This window comes from Leptopilina heterotoma, unplaced genomic scaffold (assembly GCF_015476425.1).
Source record: "Leptopilina heterotoma isolate Lh14 unplaced genomic scaffold, ASM1547642v1 Lhet_100, whole genome shotgun sequence".
In the NCBI taxonomy this organism is placed as follows: domain Eukaryota; kingdom Metazoa; phylum Arthropoda; class Insecta; order Hymenoptera; family Figitidae; genus Leptopilina; species Leptopilina heterotoma.
In genome coordinates, this window is record NW_025110814.1 from 2,865,530 (window position 1) to 2,886,974 (window position 21,445).

Below are 21,445 nucleotides of genomic sequence, written 5' to 3' on the forward strand. Positions count from 1 at the left end.
TTCTTTTCATTTTTCTTTTTTTCGAGAATTACTAATTCATTTTGGTGAAAATTGTAAATTATATTTTAAAAAGAAATGAAAAGAAAAAAAAGGAAAAAAATGTTGGTAAAAATTTGATGAAAATTGTAAATTAAATTATATTTTAAAAAGAAAAAAAAACTTAAAGTTAAGGATAAAAAAAAAGAAAAAAAAAGTTGGTAAAAATTTGGCGAAAATTGTAAATTAAATTACATTAAAAAAAAAGAAAAGAAGAGAAACTTAAAGTTAACGAACAAAAAAAAATAAGAAAAAAAAACTTTTCAACACAATATATAAATATATACATCTTAGAAACGACATTATTAAAAAGTAATATCACAATATACAACTTTTCTTTTTTCCTCTTTTTCTTTCCTACTGAGATGTGAATGTATTATTTTTCATGGCAATTTTTGCGGCGGCCTGTTTTTTACGAATATTTTTCGTTCTCTTTTTCATTTTATTATTATTCATTTTTGGTTGCCCTTTTTGTATGTTTTGCTTTTTATCAATTTGCGTGATTTTTTTTATCACCTGTTGAGTTTCAGGTAATTCTATTGTGTAGTTACTTTGAATGAAATCATACCACCAATGTTTTGGTTGTGAATTGGAGAAGAATTGAAATTTGTTTTTAGTTTCATCGCGAAGTTCACGTTTTGGTGTCCATGATATTAATGATTTTGACACTTTGCAAAAGAATTTACGATATTTCGAGAAGCACAATAACGCCGATGCCACGCCTTCGAGATGATCGTCTGAACCTGAAAAGAACAAATTTTTTCGATTAATCCATTTTCTAATAGTATTTTTTACTTATTACCTTCTATTTATATTTTTTTACTAAATTTTTATTTTTAATTTCCATTTTTTGCTTGTTTTTATTCTCTACTTTTATTTTAAACAAGAGTTCAATTATTTTCAAAAATAATAACATTCTTGGGAAGAATTCAATTATTTTTAAAAATAGTAAACTTCTTTGCTAAAAATCAATTACTTTCAATAAAATTTTTAATGATTCGTTCGAAAGAATTCTATTATTTTTATAAATAATAACAATCTTCGGAAAAATTCAATTATTTTAATAATATAATTTTAATGAAACTTCACGAAAGAATTCAATTATTTTCTAAAATTTGAATAAATTCTTGGAAAAAATTCAATTATTTTTATAAATATATAGTAAAATTTTTCACAAAAATTCATTTATTTTTATAATTATATAATAAAATTCTTCGCAAGAATTCAATTATTTCCAATACAATTTTAATAACATTCTTGGCAAAAATTCAATTATTTTTTTTTAAATTTAAATAAAAATCCTACACAGGAATTCAATTATTTTCAAAAATCTTGTTCCAATTTTTTGTCAGGAATTCAATTATTGTTATAAACAAATAAAAAAATTCTTCAAAATAATTTAATTATTTTTAAAACAATATGAATAAAATTTCTTGGTAAAATTCAATTATTCATAAAAACTTTAAACAAAATTTCTTGAAAGAATTCAATTATTCTTTAAAATCAATTTAAAATCAATTCAATTATTTTTTAAAAATTTTAATAGAATTCTTCGCAAGATTTCAATTATTTTCAGTACAAATTTTCATAAAATTCTTCGCAAGAATTCAATTATTTTCAATACAATTTTAATAAAATTCTTTGCAGAAATTCAATTATTGTCAAAATTTTTAATCATTTCTTGAAAAAAATTTAATTATTCTTATAAATAGTAAAATTCTTCGGTAGAATTAAATTATTTTCATTAATTAAAAAATCCTTTTCAAGAATTAAATTGTCAAAATTTTCTATTAAAACTATTAAAGAAACTCCATTATTTTAAAAAAATAAAAAATTTTAATAAAATTCGTCAAAAGAAATCAATTATTTTTCTAAGTAATAAAATTCTTCTCAAGAATTCAACTATTTTCAAAACAATTTTAATAAAATTCAATAATTAAATTTTTAATCATAATTATTAATAGACACGATTATATTAAAAGGTTAAAGATATTTTTTGAAATAATTCAATTATTAATAATAGATTTAATTTTAATTTTTCACTTGATTTTTGTCAAAAGAATTGGATTTTGTTTACTTTTAATTGTAGTTTTTTCTCTTTTACTTAATAAATAATTATTTTCGCCTCGATTATAATTAATTAATAATTTATTTAAAATAGATTTCGAAGAAATACCTTCATCTGAATCTAGCAAATCGCACAATTGCTCGACAATTTGACTGAGGTGCCCATCATTGTCTTCTTCCGGAAAAGATCGCATAACATTTCCTGTAGAAATAAAATTTTTAAATATTACTTTTAAAATAAGAATAAGAAAAAAATTACGATAAAGTAATAATATTATACAAAAATATAATTCCAATAAAATAATTATTTTTTTGCAAATAACAAAAAAAAATAAATAAATAACAAAAATAATTCTATTAATTAAATTGTAATTTTATTTCTATAGATTGTATTTTTTATTATTAAAGAAATAATAAAATTTTACCAAGTAAAGTGAACGCGTCATAAGGAGATTTGTGCCTTTTTCCAACAATTAACTGTTTCAAACCGGATTCGCCCTGAATTATCATTTTTTGCGTCCATTTCGGTCCCATACTCTTCGACAGTAAAATAATTGCAGTGTCGATGCTTCTTTCATGTTTTTCTGAAAATAAACAAGAAAAACGTTTAAATTAAAAAAATTAATTTTATAATATCTTAAATTATAAATTATATTTATACATTAAATATTGAATTAAAAATTATATTTTATGATTAAAATACTGAAAAAAAGAATAGATGTTAAATATTTTCAAAATACATACTTTCCAATGCAGACAAACATTCAGTGGCGAGTTGATCGGGAAACATTTCACTCAACGGATAATTATAAAGATCTCTGTTTGTTAGAAGTTTTTTTAATGCCTCATAGCATCCTTTAATTGTATATATAATATATGCCATGCATTTGGGTAAAATTTCTGCAATAAAAAATGTCTTTTTAATTAAACCATTCTTATAAAGTAATAATTAAAGTAACATTTAAATTAAAAATATGAAAATAGTGAAAATAATTTTTTTTCTTTTTACCTATATTTGAATCATAATTGGGAAAAACTTCTGACCAGCAGGTGAGAACGACAAAAATTGCAGCATTCGCTTTAAAACGATAACAATATAGTGCATCGATAATAAATAATCTTGCTCTTTCTCTGTCTTTCTTTAATCTTGACATACAAGTGAATATGCGTGACAGTCCTTCGACAACACATTTCTGAAAGTTTTTTAAAAATTAATTATTAAAACATGTAATAAAATTGATCAATTTTAAATGAAACAATGGAAATCAAAATTGATAATTCAAATAAAGCAAAAGTTAATATTAATAATTTGAATAAAAAATGAAAATTAAAATTAAAAGAAGAAAGAAAATAAGACCCAAAAATAGAGAAGAAAAGAGTTAAATATAAAAGAAAGAAAACAAAAAAAAATACTAACATCCGGAGCGTAGCCGAGTCTGAAGAGCGAGTAATTAATGCCGTGGAAAATGAATTCAAAAATACTGAGATTTTCGATTTGTTTGCATTTTTCTTCAAGAGCCGAAATTAAAGTGATTATTTTTTGTTGTGTCCTCGTCATCATTGGAGCCGGTGGTGTGTGCGTTGAATCCATTGATTCATTTTCAGTGCATTTTTTTGTCAGAACATTCAAAATACATCTGTGAAAATACAGAAAAAATAAAGTTCAAAGTTTAAAACACAATTTAAAAAACGAAATAATTAATTCGATTTTTTTTATTTTTATGTATTTATTATTTTTTTTAATACTTTTACTTACTCGAGGCTTTATTCAAATTACACTATAAATTATTAATAATTGTAACTTTTTCTATTTTCAAAATTGAGAAAAAGTTTATGATTAATAATTAATTTTTTTTTCTTGCCTAAAAAAAACAACTTATTTTAGAAAAAAAAATTAAAATATACTCACTTGGCTGTTGTTCTGATGTCATTTAATGTCCAAATTTCTTCTACTACTTGAAAATGTAATTCACTCGTCCAATCTTTATCGTCTACTAATCGATTTATTTGATATAAAATTCTCTTTTCTGCAAAAAAGAAAAATTTTGTCAGTTTTTCATTTTGACAAATTTACAAAAAATAATTACACTCGTTTTGAAATTAAGTTTATTACTGTGAAAATTAAATATATACCTATAAAATTAAAAAAATTGGTAAATTTTTACTATAATTCATATTTATTATTCACTTATTCAAAGAATAAGTTTTGTAGAAATATTTTCGCAAGAAAACATTAGAAATTATATTATTTGTATTGCGACGAATTTTATTTTTAATTTTTGACAATAATTGAATTGTTTCGAAGAATTTCATTAGAATTTGTTTTAATTATTCATTTCTTTAAACTTTTTAAAATTAATAGAATTTGATCAAGAAATTTCATGAAAATTGTATTGAAATTAATTGAATGCTTGAAGCGAATTTTATTTAAATTTTTGAAAAATACATAATTAAACTATTTCTTTCAATTCCTTTAAGAAATTTTATTAAAACTGAATTGAAAATAATTAAATTTATGCGAAGCACTTCATTATTTATAAAAATAATTTTAAAAACATTTGTCTAATAGTAAAAAAACAAATTCAATTGTTTCGACAATATTTTTAATTCTTTTGAGGAATTTAATTAAAATTTTTGCAAAATAATTAAATTCATTTAACGAATTCTATTAAATTATTTGTTTAGAAGAATTTCATCAAAATATATGAAAATAATTAAATTCTAATAAACATATGTATTTTTATTAAAATCTTTGAAAACAATATTAAATTAGTCAATTTTATTAAAATTGTATTGAGAATAATTGAATTCTTCCGAAGATTTTTATTATTGATAAAAATAATTGAATTCCTGCTAAGAATTTTATTAAAATATTTATGAATAATTGAATTTTATAACTAAATTTAATTCAAATTATATTCAAAATAATTGAATTAATCCGAATAATTTCTTTATTTAAGAAAATAATTGAATTCTTGCCAAGAATTTTAACAAAAATTTTACTAAAATTAATGGAATTCTTTCAAGAAATTTTATTAAATTTTTTATATATAATTGAATTACTGCGCAGAATGTTATTAAAAATTTTGTTAAATAATTGAATTCTTTCAAGAAATTTTATTAATATTTTTATAAATAATTGAATTTATCAAGAAATTTTATTCAAATTATATTCAAAATAATTGAATTCTTGTCAAGAAATTTAACAAAAATTTAAAAGTAATTAAATTTCTGGGAAGAATTTTATTAAAATTTTAAAAAACTAATTGAATTTTTACGCTAAATTTTATTAAAATTGTTTTGAAAATAATTGAATTCTTTCGCGAAATTTTATTAAAATTATATTGAAAATAATTGAATTCCTACAAATATTTAAAAAAATAATTGAATTCTTTCAAGAAATTTTAGTAAATTTTTCATGAATAAATTGAATTTATCATGAAATTTTATTAAAATTGTATTGAAAATAATTGAATTCCTCTGAAGAATTTTTTTATTTATAACAATAATTGAATTCTTGACAAAGATTTGAACAAATTCTTTTAAAATACTTAATAATTGAATTCCTGCGAAGGATTTTTTATTAAAATTTAAAAAAAATAATTGGATTTTGGCTAAGTTTGTTATTAAAATTGTATTGAAAATAATTGAATTGTTGCGAAGTATTTTATGATTTACGAAAATAATTGAATTTAAGGAAAACAAAATTTCAAAAAAAGAACAAAATTTCAAAAAAATTTGTCTCACCTAAACTTGTTTGTGATGCTCGACTTTTCTTAGGTATCGATGAAAACGGACGATTCATATGTTGAAACATTGGATTAGTAAATGACAAATTGAGACACTTAAAGTCCCTGTACACTTTCTGATGAATTTTTCCCTCCATCGAAGACACTTGACTATCGTTAGAGAATTTTTCGTCAACATTTTCATTATTACTCTTCGGCATATTATTTAAAGCTGCACTGGCAATTTTCCACGATTCATTCACTTGATCGATTTCATTAAAATCGTCTGTTACAATCATTAAAGTTGATTCACTCTCCGTATCGCTCTCGTCGCTATTTTCCTCATCAATTTCCCCATCAGGCGATAATGGCGATTCCAAATCGTCATTTTGGAAATTTTCCCTCTCCTCTTGTAATTTATTGTCTTCCTTCTCTCCGTCGGATTTCATTTCTTCATCATTCGCAAATTGAGGGGATGAATTTTGATTTTTATTCGGTGAATTCGTTTGTTTTGCTTTCTCCAATTTTCTCGCTTCCAACGAATTTTTCTTTGGTGATTTCGATTCTTTTTGATTTGGAATAAGCGGATTTTTATCTGTTGATTTCGCTTTTAGTAAATTCGCTGAATTCGTCGAGCTTGCTAAATTTGTCGAATTCGTCTCAAGTGAATTTTTCTGCGGCGTTTTTGACGAATTTTCGTTTAGTAAATTCTCTCCGACTGGTTTTGAAAAATTCTCATTTGCTGAATTTTCCTCCATCACTTTTGATACTTTCACCTCCTTCTTCGGTCGTCCTCTTTTTTTTACAATTGGAATTTCGCCTCCTTCTTTTTTCGTCTCCTCAACTTTTGTCGAATTTCTCAACATTCTCGTTTCTTTAATTTCCTGTGAATTTCTCTCCCTTTTATTTCTCGTTCTTAGCGAATTCTCCAAATTTTGATGACTAGATTGCGACGAAACAAATGAATTGCGCGCAGCGCCTGGCGATTTCGATGCGGAACGTAAAGATTTTCTTATTATTGGAATTTGTTGTGGTTCGTCATCATCAATTTTTGGTGTATGAGCAATTCTTCGTTTCTTACTGATCACGGGGGGGAAATTATTTTCCTCATTGCTGGTGATGATATTTGATGATTTGATATTAATTTCCGTTTTTTTCACGTCCTTCTTGACAATTGCCGTCGATGTTGTTGTTGTCGTCATCATCATTTCACTTGAACGTTTCTTTAGGGTACGCATTTTCGTTAAAAGACTCGTTCTCGTTGTTTTCTGATGATTTACAATATTTACAACGTCAGCGGATTTTCTTTTTCGTCCCCGTCTCTTGGGACTTATTAAAGTGAGACGCATTTCCGTTGAACGATTTCCATGAATTGAATTTCGTGGGATTTTCGCAACGTCCGAATTCGAGAGGAAAATGTCAATTTTTTCGGTTGATTCCAATTCTTTTTGGTTTAATTCCGATTCTTCGATTAATTGCGATTCACTCAATTTCGATTTTGCTTGATTTGTTTTCGAAATATTTTTTTTCAAGTCCGAGTCTTTTGAATTCAATTCCGATTCTTTTAATTTCAATTCTTCTTTTGAATTCAATTCCGATTCTTTTAATTTCAATTCTTCTTTTGAATTCAATTTCGATTCTTTTAATTTCAATTCTTCTTTTAAATTCAATTCCGATTCTTTTATTTTCAATTCTTCTTTTGAATTGAATTCCAATTCTTCTAGTTTCAATTCTTCTTCTGAATTCAATTCCGATTTCTTTGAATTCAATTCTTTTGCGGATTCTTCTTCGTTTTCGTCGATTTGAGATTCTTCGGGATTGATTTGCGATTTTTCGGTGGAAAGCGTTAGAAACGATGCATTACAATCGAGAATTGACTCGTCGGAGAAGGAAATTTCTCCCAAAACATCAATGGCACTCAATAATTCCTCGGGTAAATTTTCATTGGACGAATTTGAAGAATTTTTCCCCTTAGTTTCATCTTCGAAATTTGTTGATTTAGCTGAATTTTTTAATTCCTTGTCCAAAATTATTTTCTCTTCTTTCAAATTTGTCGACTTTTCCTCTGAATATTGGATTTCATTCTGTTCTTTGCAGTTTTCATTTACTGTTTCTTCAATTTTTTCTATTTTCTCTTCTAAATTTGTCGAATTCTCCTCTAAAATTTGCACTTTTTTCTCCTTTTCGTTTTCTTTCTTTGAATATTCCATTTTTTCTTCCAAATTCGACTTTTTCGGTGTTTTTTCCAACTTTTGCAATTCCTCCCCATTTTTTAATTCAAGGGACGAATTTTCTAATTTCCCCTCCGAATTTATTGACAAAATTTGCAATTTTTTCTCGTCTTTGTCTAAATTTTCCTTTTCTTCCTCCGATTTCGGCAATTTTTCATTTTCAAATTCAGTCCTAGAATTTTGTATTTCTTCCATCGAATTTGTTTCTCGCTCTAAATTTTCAATTTTCTCCTTCGAACATTTTTTCTCTAAATTTTGCAATATTTCCTCTTTCTCGAATTCTTTTTCTAAATTTTCAATTTTCTCCCCTGAATTTTTTACATTTTCTTTCGAACACTTCGTCGTCGTCGACATCGTCTTGTCTTCCCCATCTTCTTCATTTTCCATTTTATTAACAAAATTCTCCCCATTTTCCTCTTTTTTACAATTTTCATCCTTTTCAAAAATTTCAAATTCTTGTAAAATTTCGAATTCCTTGAAATTTTCGACATTCTTCGTTATTAAATTTCCTTCCTGTAAATTGTGAAAACCCTTAAAATTTTCCATGGAACTTTCATTATTTTGCGAATTCTCCAATTCCACAGAACTTTGAAACATTCCGAAACTTTCCGATTGCTGCAAACTTTCGATTTTTGGAAATTCCTCGTAATTTTGTACTTCTTCTTCTTCTTCTTCTTCTTTTAGGGAAATTTCCCCTTTCTCTGAATTTTCAATTTCCATTTTTGTCTCTGGATCATTTTCTCCTATTTTTCGAATTGAATTTAATGGCTGTTCGATTTTATTCTCCAAATAAATTTCATTTACCTCCTTAATTTGTTGAATTTGAACATTTTCTTGAAAATTCGAAATTAAAATTTCAGAGTTCTTGTTGATTTGAATATTTTCCGTTTTTGTGACAGTTTCACAATTTTCAACGAATCGTGGAGAATTTATTTTTCTTTGAACTTTTGGGGAAATTTTCACAGTTCGGGTTCTATTTTTTCTCGGCGTTGATGTTGTAATAGAATTTTCCAATTTTTCATCCAAAATTTGTATTTCCGTTCCATTTGGTTGATTTAATTTCAAATCTTTCGTTTCTTCTTCTTCTTCTTCTTCTTCATCTTTTGGTCTCAAAATTTTCCTCTGCAAGTTCGAATTTCCCGTCGGTAAAATTATTTCGGGAGTTTTTAATTTCTTCGAATTTTTAAATGACGAGGTAATAAAAATCGATTCAATCTCCTGAGAATTGTTTTCTCCTAAATTTTGTTCTTTCATTTCAGAAAATTCTCCAGGAATTCGATTTTCTACACTTTCGGTTGTGTTTGAACTATTGATTAAAGATTCATTTTCCCCGGAGGACGAGAATGTTTCATTATTCCCCTTTTTTCGTTTATTCGACTTTTTAATTGTGGAATTTGCCCTTTTCAATAGTTTCGAATGATCGATTAATTGTGGAATTTTGAAAGTGTCGATTTGCGATGTTGATGCTTCGGAATTTATTGTCGATTCAATCGACCAATTTGTTGTATTTTTCGTTTTTGTTTTTTTCTTTTTTTCCTTCTTCTTTTTTGTTATTGATTTTCGTGTATTTTGGCAGCGTTTTAATTTCTTTTGAGATTTTTTCGGTTCATCTCGATCGAGTAATTTTTTCCACATCTGAAACATGAGATCTTGATTTCCCGAATTTGAGTGACAACATTGAGCTTTCTTCTCCGATTTTTTGTTACTCTTTATAACTCGCTCGAGAGTTTTTAAAGTCTTCGTTAGGATCTTCAAAGTTTCGGAATCCTCCTGTTTCACTTGATTTTCGATATTATTTTCCAGTGCAACGGGAACTTCGTTCTTCACTTTTGATTCAATTTTCTTGTCTTCCAGTTTGGCGAAACTCTCCGATGACTTGAATTTATATTGTTTGTCTGAAAAGAAAATTGATTTTTAATTTTATTTTCGATTAAATATTTCGAAAAAGAAAAATTTTAGAATAAAAATTCTCACTTTCTGGCAGAAATGGTTGAATCATTGGCTCGGGAACTTTGAAGGTTTGCACGAGATTATTGAGAGCAATGTCGCATTTTTCACAGAGAAAAGTGGAACTTTTCGTTGTCTTTCTGCTCGTACTTGGAATATTTTTCTTTGTTGGTACCTGCGGAATTTTTGGATCTAGCCGAACGTTTGTTCCTGAAAAAAGAAATTTTAATGTAAAAGAAAATAACTCTAAAAAAGTAGAAACGAATTCAAAAATTTAAATAATTAAAATTTAAAAAGAACAACAAATTTTAATTAATTTAAACTCTACAAAAAATATTTATTCTTCTTACCATGTTCAACGACTTTTACTTTATCCGTATTTGTACCTTGATTCTTTTTCGCAGGTCCCTTTTTTAATTTTTTCAATTCTAATTCCAGCGTTTTTACCTTTTCTGAAAAATAAATTTTGAAAAAACTTGAAATATTACAGAAAATTTGAAATTATATTCGAAATATTTGAGAAAATTTAAAGAGAAATTAATTACCCTCGAATTTCAATTCTGTGTCCATTAATTTTCCCGAACTTCTATTTTCAATACTGTCAATTTTACAATTTAATTGTTCAATGAATCTTTGATCGCCAGCAATTTTCGTCTCTAAATCGCCAATTTTTGTAACGTAAGATTCTATTGTTTTTCGCTGTTCAGTATTTTGCTGAAAAAATTAAAGGTTTACATTAAAAACTGTTTTATTTTGTTTGAGAGAAAATTTAAAATTATGTTCTCAGGGCTCGAACCAGTGAAAGTATTTAAAAATACGGACTTTACAGACCAAATGAAAAATTACGGACAAAAAATAATCAAAATTCAATTATTTCTAAAAATTCATGTTATATTACTTTTAATATTCAATTATCATCTAAAATTTTTATTGAAATTCATTTTTAAATTAATTTTTATTACAAAATTCAATTCCCACAAAGCATTTTTTTAAACAAATTTTTAAATAATTGAATTCTTTCGACGATTTTTAATAAAATTTTTAAGAATAATTACATTTTTCGAAAAATTTGATTAAAGTATTAATGAAATTCTTCGAAAGAATTCAATTATTATAAACTCAAATTTTTAAATCAATTTTTATTAGAAAATTCTACTAGAATTCAATTATTTATATAAAAAAAAACAATTTATTGAATAATTGCATATTTCTTAAAATTGAATTCTCATAAAGAATTTTATCAATAAATTTTTAAATAATTGAATTCTTTTGATAAATTTTAATAAAATTTTTATATATATTTTTCGAAGAATTCGATTAAAATTTTATTAAAAATAATTGAAATTCTGCAATGAGTTTTATTATTTATGAAAATAATTGAAAACCTATAAAGTTTTTTATGATTTTCGTAAATAATTGAATCGATGTAAAAATTTTATTAGGAAAATAATTGAATGATTGCGAAGAAATTTATAAAAAATTGAATTCCTGTGAAATTTTTATTATTTTATGAAAATAATTAAAGGTTTGCGTAGAATTTTATTAAAAATTTTTTAAATAATTGAATTCTTTTTGACAATTTTGTTAAAATAGTAAATATTGAAAATCATTGATTAGGGAAAGTTTTTGAAAATAATTGAAATGTTGCCAAGAATTTTATTACAATTTTTGAAAATAAAAATTGAATTTCGGAGAAGAATTAAAATTATTTCTAAAGATAATTGAAATTTTGTAATAATAATAATAATGTAATTTTGACAAGAATTTTTTTACTTTTGAAAATAATTGAATTTCTCCAATAATTTGTAATTTCTTTAAAATTCTCCAAATTATATCGTACAATTTACGAACTTTTTGTCTTTTCTCAATCAAATTACAGACTTCACGGACCTTTTTTTGAAAAAACGGACTTTTACGGACAAATATTCTCAGTACTTACAAGTTCCTGTTTTATTAATTTGGAAAGAGTCGTGTTGTAATTGTTTTTCATTTCATTTGCTTCGGCGCGAGCTTTTCGCAAAGAAATTGTCAATTGTTCGCATTCCTTTTTCTTGTCATTGTAATACTGAATTAAATCACTGAAAGAAAAAGAATATATAATCAAAAACCACCTTTTTAACTCTCTTATTAATTTAATTAACAAAGAAAATATTTTCCAAATAAAAAACTTACTGCGAACGACACATTTTCTTTTTCAAAAGTTCCAGGGACTTGATTCTCTCAACTTTCTGCAAATCATTCTGAAAAGAGAGAATTTTTATTATCTACTATTAAACAATTATTTTCTTATTCTTATTATTATTATTCTTTTCATCTTATTATAAATAATAAAATACATCATGGAATTTTATCAAGAAATTTTATTAAAATTGTATTGAAAATAATTGAATTCCTCTAAAACATTTTTTTATTTATAACAATAATTGAATTCCTAACAAAAATTTTTGAAAATAATTGAACTCCTGCGAAGGATTTTTATTTAAATTTAATCAAAATAATTGAATTTTTGCCAATAATGTTATTAAAATTGTTTTTTTTCAATTATTGAAAATAATTGAATTCTTGCAAAGAATTTTATTATAATTACAAAAATAAATGAATTCTTGTGAAAAATTTTATTATTTATATAAATAATTGAATTTTTTTCCAAAAATGTATTGAAAATTTAGAAAATTCTAATACAAATGTAAAAAAATAATTGAATCCTTTCGTGAAATTTTATGAAAATTTTATTGAAAATAATTAAATAATGTAAATATGAATTTCTTAACGTTAAAATGAGCAGAAAAATTGCTTACCATTTTTTATATGAAAAAATCAAAAGTTTTCATTGATTTTAAAAAATTGCAAGATTGCAAAATAATTTTAAGGATTTCTTGAGGAAGCGAGAAAAAATGCGAAACATTCCGAACGTTCTCAAAACGTTTCGAGAAAAAGATGTAAATTTTCAAATTTCATTTAAAGAACATTCTGGTTGAAGTCAATTTTTCAAATAAAGAGAAAATAGAGACGAAACACTTAAAGTATATAATGATCCAAATAGAAAGAATCACAAGTAATTTTAATATTATTTAAACAATTAGTTTATAAAAACGTGCGATGCAATAAACATAACCTAAAAGCCAAATTCAACATCACCGGCAATGTTGTTTTTTAATTAAATAACTTACGTTTAGATCAGTTGGTGTTTCCTCCTTTAAACTATCACAATTTATTACCTCCATTTCATCTGTTTTCATTGAAAAACCCAGCGAAATAAATGGTAAAAATATATTTTTTCTTGTACACAATTACATTTTTTTTCCTCCAGACAACCACAGAAAACAAATCGTGTAAAATCGAAAGTGGCGCCAGTGATGAATTGTGGTCATTATGGTAACCACTTTTCAGTAACGTAACAATACATACGATTTTAATTTTTCGCAAAATTTAATTTAATTTTCAAATCCAATTGTTTCTAATTACTTTATTAAGTTCTAAATTTGTTGAGAATAATGATAAAAAAAGTACTTTTTTATTATTTAGTTTATTTTCTTTTTCGAATAGGGGTAATTTTTTCTCTACATACACCCCTGATTGTTCACATATACATTGCCAAAAATCTCACATATTTCCCATATTTTGTGTATATTTTCTGTTTCTGTGAAAAAAAAATGTGAAGTATTTTTGGATTATTGTGAAATGGTTTCTTACATAAAACGAATTTTCCAACTCTATCCAATAGGCGAATCTAATGAGAAAATAGTTGATATTTAGAAGGAAATTTTCTTTAAAAAAAAATACCAGAGATATACAAAAACTGATGTCTTTCGACAATTTTGGAAATCCCAGGTAAATGTTTAAATAATTCTTATATCTGTCTTTAAGTTTTCCATTATACTTAATTTATATAGGATTCAATTGTTCAGTACTTTTAGTTTTATTATTTATACTTTTAATTACCAAACGGGAAAATTTTATGTGACCTACTTTCAATTTAGAAATATTTCAATTTTTTGAGGTTATCTTTGTGTAAACATTACTCAATCGGCAATTCTATTTGTATTAATTATTATTATTATTATTATTATTATTATTATTATATTTATTATCATTTTTATATTATAATTACAATATATATTATTATTATATTATTATATGATTTTTTTGTTATAATTTGCTGTTTTCTTAATTATTTTGTAATAAAAGATAAATACATGTTTAGGCCTTTTATTACAAAAATAATGATATTTTTACGTTTTTTTACTATATTATAGGTATTATATTTCTATATTATTATTATTATTATTATTTTAATTTTTATCATAATTATTTCACTATTATGTAATTCTTAATCCAAATGAATTCTTTTAGACGAATGATTACAAAAACTTTTGCTTAAAAATAAAATTGAAAACTAGGGAAAAAAATTAATTATTTCTATTACAACTGTGGAATTAAGTAATTAATAATAATTATACTTCCGGTGATGAATTATTGTTTTTTTTCAACGTGTTATCGTTTGCGCTGTGTGACGATTGGCTTTAATTTACGGAAGTGACCCTGAGAACCTTGAAAAGAATTAAGATAGTCGGTCAACAATTTCAGAGGAAGCTATTTAGAAGCTCGTCTTTGCTCGTCTTCGTCTGCTCGCAGAATTTCTTTTTTTTAAAGAGGCGTTCGCTCTTCTCTAAAAATAAAACACCCGTGGCGTTTTCTTCTTTCTTTTTTTCTTTTTTTGCTTTTCGTGATGCGAAATGAAATTCGCCATTAATTTTTATTTTATATAATTTAAATAATGAACGTAGTCATTTTTTAAAAATTTTCATTGTAAATTTGGAAAATAATTGAATTATAAACAAAGAATTTTTTTCAACTTTTTAAAAGAATCGTGTCTGTTAATTATAAGGAAAAATTTTATTGTTGAATTTTATTAAAATTGTGTTAAAAAGAAATTGAATTCCTGAAAAGAATTTTATTATTCGTGAAAATAATTGAATTTTTGCGAAGAATTTTTTTATTTTAGAAATTAATTGAATTTTTGCGAAAAATTTTATTAAAATTGTATAGAAAATAATTGAATTCCTCCCAATAATTTCTTTATTTAAGAAAATAATTGAATTCTTGACAAGAATTTTAACAAAAATTTTGATAATAATAATTGAATTTATGCGAAGAATTTGATTAAAATTGCTTGAAAATAATTAAATTGTTTCCAAGAATTTATTCAAATTTTAGAAAATTATTGAATATTAAAATTGTATTGAAACTAATTGAAATCCTGCCAAGGATTTTTATTAAAATTTTTAAAAAATAATTGAATTTTATGAAAATTGTATTGAAAATATTTGAATTAATCCGAATAATTTCTTTATGTAAGAAAATAATTGAATTCTTGCCAAGAATTTAAACAAAAATTTTACTGAAATTAATGGAATTCTTCTAAAGAATTTTAACAAAATTTTTAAATAAATAATTGAATTCTTTCAAGAAATTTTATTAAATTTTTTATATATAATTGAATTACTGCGAAGAATTTTATTAAAATTGTATTGAAATAAATTGAAATCTTGCGAAGAATTTTTTTTAATTTTTTAGAAATATTAAACAAAAATAACATTTGCAACACTTAAATAATAATTTCATTAAATAATAATTAATATTAATAAAACACTGGTACATTGTATCGAGGTACTTTGTCCAATTTAAGACAAGTGCCAATTGAACTTGTTACAATGTTTTTTTTTTCTTTACTAACCGACAAAAAAATTTCCTATGCTATTTTTGCGGGACGCAAAAAAAGAAATAATAAATCCACTGTTTTGTATACGTACAATTTCGATTAAATAGAGAAGGATGTGGAACGACGAGAATAAAAAAAAAGAAAATAAAAATAAAAAAAAAAATAAAACTAGTGACTGAAAACACCCAATGAATTAAATCTTCGAGATGCAAATGGGTTTAAATTAGATTTGAACTTCTTGTGTTAGCGCCAAGTGTTCATTTTAAAATCCATTGTCATGGCCTGACATCGAACCGTATCGTTCGCAATTTTTATTTTTATTTCAATTTTTTTTACGTGAATTATTTGCTTAATTATTTTTTTTCTATATTAAACGTGAATTTTTAAAAAGAAACGAAAAGAAAAACAATCGGACGAAAATGGTGGTTTTAGAAATATATTATCGGGCTATTTTTAGCAAGCGAAGTGCACTGTAAGTGTTTTTGTGATTATTTTTAATTTTTTGTTAATTACAATTTTTTTATTTTCTATTTTTCTTTTATTTCAATTTTCCTTGTTTCATAATTTCTACTTTTTTATTTTGATATTATTCCTAAAATTTCGATTTTTACTATAATTTTCGTTATTATTTCCTAATTTCTATTTAAAATAATTTTTTTATTATTGTTTCTAGTTTTTTTATTTTATTTTTATAGTTTATTATTTATATTTATGTTATTATTAATTTTTAACTTTAATTCTTTTAATTTTAAAATTTAATTTAATTCTATTTTTTTCTTACTTTTTTCAGAGAAATTATGAAAGATACACCGTACAACATCATTCCACTTCATCACAGACCAGAATTAATAAATCAGTGCTGTAAATTATTAAATTCAGAATGGCGTCGAAGTGATAAAGCACGGTATGTTAATTACTTAATTAATTCACATGAAAAAAGAGACAAAATTTTCTATTCACTAAAATTTAATAATAAATTTTCACTTTTAACGTAAATGGAAAATTTTCTCTATATTTCTTTATTCACTTTTTCAATATTAATTTACCTTCTCGTAAAAAAAACTAAGAGGGCATTGAGAAGATAATAACAAATTGAGAAAGTATTTTTTGTAAATATTACTTTAAAAAGAAAAATACTTCTATTTTCTTTTTTACAGACTCATCAGTTTGAGTTCCTCGTGTGATAAATTTCCAACGTCTCTAATTCTTCTCGACAATGACAAAGTCATTGGACATTGTAAAATTTCTTTAATACCCAGCATAGACGACTGCTGTGTTATTGAATCATGTGAGTGATAAATTTTCCCGAAAATAATAACATAATAAGGGTTGCCACAGTTTAGAGAAGTTAGGAAATTCAGGGAAAAGTCAGGGATTTTTACTAAAAGTACTGGAAAAAATTAAATTTTTAGAATTCATAAGAAAATTCTGAACTTTGGTATATTTTTCGTTTACCTCATAAACTATAAAATTACCACGATTTCTAATAAAAAACCTTCAAATTTTTCTATTTCTGACAATAATTTCTTTTTAAATAACTTAATTCGTGAAGAACTATCATCAAATTATTATACTTATACATTATACGTTTTAAACATTTTTAAAGTTATATTTATTGTTAAATAAATAATATGCATTGTCCTAAATAATTTTATAACATTCGTTTATCCTTAAGAAATAATTTGCAACTTGATAGATCACTTAATGTTAATTTAAACAAAAGTTATTAACAAAAATGATTGGACGAATATATTCGGCTTTTTACGCAGGAGGGTTAATTTGAAATTTTAGAAAATTTCAATTATCAATTAATTTAATTAAAAATTTTAAAGAACTTAGATTTAAAAGCACTAACAAAAATTGAATTTTGGAAAAGTTTTTCAAATACTTGCAGAAATTCAATTATTTTTAAAAGTAATAAAATTCTTCGCAAAAATTCATTTATGTTCAAAAATTTTTTTTAAATTTCCTCAAAATTTCAATTATTTTTATAAATAATAAAATTCTTCTCCGAAATTCAATCATTATTCGGAGGAATTCAATTATTTTGAGTACAATTTGAATAAAACTTCTTGATAAAATTCAATTATTTTCAAAATTTTAATAAAATTCTTCACAAGAATTACCTAAATTACTTTCATAAATAAAAAATTTTTCTCAGGAATTCAATTATTTTTAACACAATTTTAAAAACATTCAGTAATCAAATTTTTAATGATAACTACATAATTAACAAACAAGATTATTTTAAAAATTGAAAAAACATATCTTATTTAAATCAATTATTTTTCAAAATTTTCAATTAATACTATTCAAAAAGCGACATTATTTTCAAAAAACTTATAGAAATTCTTGAAAATAATTTAATTATTAAGAAAAACTGTACGAAACTCTAAGAAAATTGTTTAAAAAAATTTATTTTTCTATTAATAATTTTAATAAAATTGAATAGTAAACTTATTAATTATAATTATTAACAAAAATAAAAGATATATTTTGAAAGAATTCAATTTTTTAAAAATATTTTAATAAAATTTCTTGTCTGCATTAAATTATTTTAAAAAATTGTAACAAAATTCTGAGAAGAATTCAATTATTTTCCAGAAGTTGTATTTAAGTTCAATAATCAAATGTTTAATTTTAATTATTAACAAACACGATTATTTTAAAAACTTGAAAGAAATTCTTTATAATTTTCAATATTTTCAGTTAAAATTATTAAAGAAACTGCATTAATTGAGAAAGAAATTCAAAGAAATTCTTCAAAAGAATTTAATAAGGTTTTTCAAAATTTTTAAAAAAATTTTCGCAATATTTCAATTATTTTTATAAATAATAAAATTTTTTACATGGATTCAACAATTATTTTCATAAATTTCAAGAAACGTTCAATTACTCAGTTATTTTGAAAAATTTGGATACAATTCTTTATGAGAATTCAATTTTAGGAAACATTTAGTTATTCAATAAACTATTTATTTTTGTATTTAAATAAATGAATTCTCGTAGAATTTTTTGATAAGAATTTATTTAAAAATGAGTTTCAGTTTCAAATTTTACCTATTTAATAATTGAATATTAAAATTATTATAGCGTGAATTTTTAGAAATAATTGGATTTTGAAAAGATTCAAATTAAAATCTTTGAAAATTTGAATTTTTCATACTTTTAACTAACAATTCTGTAGAATTTATTTTTTTGAAAATGTTTATTTGAATTCTTTGTTTGAAATTAAGTTTCAAGTTTTTATTTTCTAATATACATTTAATTAAAGAATTTACGATTAATCGAAATTTCGTGTAAAATTTAATTGTAAACAAATGGATTTGAAAATTCTCAAAAAAATTTTCTTTCAAAAATTATTAAAATTAATTGATTTGGAGAAGATTTTTAGTTAAAAATTCTAGAAAATAATAATTGAATTAAAATGATGAAAATAATTTTTAAACCGTTACATTAACAATATTCTTATAATATAAAATCGATGACTCCGAGTCGAAGACTCGATTTCTTTTTGTTTTATAATAATTTTCTTATGAGTTGTTGAATTTCAAAAAGGTTTGAATTTGAATGTTTTGAAAATCTTAATTCCTATGGAAAAATTCTAATGATTAAATATTTATTTAAAAAAGAAGTTTTTGTTGTTTTCGAATAATTTTACAATTAAAGAAATTCGTAAGTAAAGAACATTTTTTTGAGTAGGGGAGAGGGCCCCAAGGTGGTCAGGGCCCTTAAGGTGGTCACCCTAAGAAAATTTTTGTATATTAGTTAGTATCTTCAAATGTTTTTTGTTATTGTTATTATTTGAGAAGACAAAGATTTTAGTAAAGTTTTGAGGTAAATAGTCGTATGAGTCTCTTTGTAACGTGAACGTCGTAAAATTTCTGTTTTTAAATGATCGAAAAATTTTTTTCTCAGGGTGTTAAAATCATCGAAATTAACCATTTTAAATTAGTAAAAATCGTTATAATTATCTTTATATATCGTACAATAATATTCCAAATGAATATAATTAATATTGTGCTTTAAAAAATTTTTTCATTAACGTTTAAAAAATTCTTTCTTGGCCCTAAGGTGGACACTTTTTTGGCCACAAGGTGGTCACTTTTGATTTTTTATGAAAATATGTTTATACGCCATATTTATCAACATTTATCACTGTGAATGCGAATTTTATCAATTTTTAAGTTTTATGATGAATAATAATAAAATAGAATTATTTTCAAAAGTTTACCTATCTAATACATACACAAAAAGTATCATTTTTGACGAAAGGACAAAGTGCAAAAAAAATATGTAATATGTTTCTGTGATCCTGAAAAACAATTAATATTAAATAAACAACTTAGTAATACGTTTTTTACATTTTTTTAAAACTTTTTTAGTGAATTTTTGTATGGTGACCACCTTGGGGCCACTTTTTTAAAAGTCGAATTTTCAACTTTTTTTAAAAAGTGCCATAACTTTTTTTTTATTAATGAAATAAAAAAAACTTTATGATAGGAAGTTAGGTAATAAGATAAAGTTTCAAACGCCGTATTATTGACCTTTATATATAATTTCATTTGAAATCTACAGTCGTTCAAAAGATGGGTGACCACCTTAGGGCCCTCTCCCCTATTTAATCATTTTTGGAGTGAATCAGAATATTCTTTAGGGTAATAAGTCAAAGTTTGGCTGAGAATCAGGGAAAAACAAAATTAAATTTTAGTGGCAACCCTGATAATTATTATTATATTACACAATTACCAAAAAAGCAAAATTCATGAAGTAAACTTTATAAATTTATTTTCGTAAATTATAATTAAAATTTTATTTTAATTTTATTTTTAATTTCATTATTTTCCTATTATTCTATTATTGTCCTATTATTTCTTAAGTAAAGTATTGATTGGCGCTGTTATTTAATTATATTATTAGTATTTTTTTTATAATTTATTTATTTACTTATTTATAATTTTTTTATATTCATTTATTTTTATTTTCTATTTTATTTTTTACAATTTCTATAGCTGTATTATATTAATATTTAATTCTTAATTTAATTGATTTCTTTCTCTTCCTCTTGCCTCCTCAGTTATGATCAGTCGGGAAAATCGTTCACAAGGCCTGGGCTCAATATTATTGCGTGGCGTTGAACAATATGTGGCGAAGAGAGGAATAAAACAAGTTTTATTGACAACACGCGATCAAGAGGGTTTTTATAGAAAAAATGGCTATTCAATAAGCGAACCATTAAATCTTTATACACTAATGGAATATATGAATTCAATTAATGACATTGATAAAGAAAAGGAGATAAATCTCATTAAAAATATTATCATTGAAAATAATAAGAATAATAATAATAACAACGAACGACGTAAGGAGATACAAAAGAATGCATTTTCCGGAGCACCAACTCCACCACCATTGCCAAATTTTATTGAAAAAAAACGACAATACGAATCGCCTTACACTTATATGTGTAAAAAATTGTCATGAAATTTATTTTTATGTTTATAAATAATTAAAATATTCTTTATTTATAAAAAATTACAACCAGATACCTCTATATTATATATATATATATATTATAAAAAGAAAGAAGAAAAAACGAAACAAAGATTCGAAAATGTACAAATGAATAAAATATATTATATTATTATTATTGCTCTCTTGTCAATTCTTTAGGAAAACTTTTTCTATATCAATTCCCGTGCAAAAGGTTTAAA

The 21,445-nt window shown here is 23.5% G+C and overlaps 3 protein-coding genes across 3 annotated transcripts; 1 reads left to right on the plus strand and 2 right to left on the minus strand.

Moving 5' to 3' along the window:
* Positions 1 to 267: 267 nt before the first annotated feature.
* On the minus strand, positions 268 to 7,463 carry LOC122498925. Its single transcript, XM_043606929.1, has 8 exons — positions 5,851 to 7,463; positions 4,013 to 4,130; positions 3,521 to 3,740; positions 3,113 to 3,296; positions 2,848 to 3,003; positions 2,529 to 2,687; positions 2,213 to 2,305; positions 268 to 779 (listed from the first exon to the last, which is right to left on the minus strand). The coding sequence occupies exons 1-8, from the start codon at positions 7,178 to 7,180 to the stop codon at positions 394 to 396; spliced, it is 2,646 nt and encodes an 881-aa protein (XP_043462864.1). The 5' UTR covers positions 7,181 to 7,463; the 3' UTR covers positions 268 to 393.
* A 55-nt stretch (positions 7,464 to 7,518) lies between these two features.
* On the minus strand, positions 7,519 to 13,233 carry LOC122499493 (myb-like protein X). Its single transcript, XM_043607882.1, has 10 exons — positions 13,180 to 13,233; positions 12,182 to 12,249; positions 11,949 to 12,087; positions 10,555 to 10,723; positions 10,360 to 10,461; positions 10,037 to 10,219; positions 9,350 to 9,957; positions 8,552 to 8,869; positions 7,610 to 8,134; positions 7,519 to 7,527 (listed from the first exon to the last, which is right to left on the minus strand). The coding sequence occupies exons 1-10, from the start codon at positions 13,231 to 13,233 to the stop codon at positions 7,519 to 7,521; spliced, it is 2,175 nt and encodes a 724-aa protein (XP_043463817.1).
* A 377-nt stretch (positions 13,234 to 13,610) lies between these two features.
* Positions 13,611 to 21,326, plus strand: LOC122498941 (N-alpha-acetyltransferase 80). Its single transcript, XM_043606947.1, has 4 exons — positions 13,611 to 13,840; positions 16,522 to 16,635; positions 16,889 to 17,019; positions 20,809 to 21,326. Exons 1-4 carry the CDS (start codon positions 13,812 to 13,814, stop codon positions 21,213 to 21,215), a joined length of 681 nt encoding a protein of 226 aa, XP_043462882.1. The 5' UTR covers positions 13,611 to 13,811; the 3' UTR covers positions 21,216 to 21,326.
* Positions 21,327 to 21,445: the final 119 nt, after the last annotated feature.

Coding starts and splice junctions, on each gene's coding strand:
- LOC122499493 (XM_043607882.1), bottom strand. CDS start 13,233: ATGGAGGTAATAAATTGTGATAGTTTAAAGGAGGAAACACCAACTGAT. Junction 12,088..12,181: donor AAGAAAATGTGTCGTTCGCA/GTAAGTTTTTTA, acceptor TTTTTCTTTCAG/TGATTTAATTCAGTATTACA. Junction 9,958..10,036: donor TCAACCATTTCTGCCAGAAA/GTGAGAATTTTT, acceptor TTTTCTTTTCAG/ACAAACAATATAAATTCAAG.
- LOC122498925 (XM_043606929.1), bottom strand. CDS start 7,180: ATGCGTCTCACTTTAATAAGTCCCAAGAGACGGGGACGAAAAAGAAAA. Junction 3,741..4,012: donor GACATCAGAACAACAGCCAA/GTGAGTATATTT, acceptor GTATTTTCACAG/ATGTATTTTGAATGTTCTGA. Junction 2,688..2,847: donor ATGTTTGTCTGCATTGGAAA/GTATGTATTTTG, acceptor GTTTATTTTCAG/AAAAACATGAAAGAAGCATC.
- LOC122498941 (XM_043606947.1), top strand. CDS start 13,812: ATGTCTTTCGACAATTTTGGAAATCCCAG. Junction 13,841..16,521: donor GACAATTTTGGAAATCCCAG/GTAAATGTTTAA, acceptor TACTTTTTTCAG/AGAAATTATGAAAGATACAC. Junction 17,020..20,808: donor CTGCTGTGTTATTGAATCAT/GTGAGTGATAAA, acceptor TTGCCTCCTCAG/TTATGATCAGTCGGGAAAAT.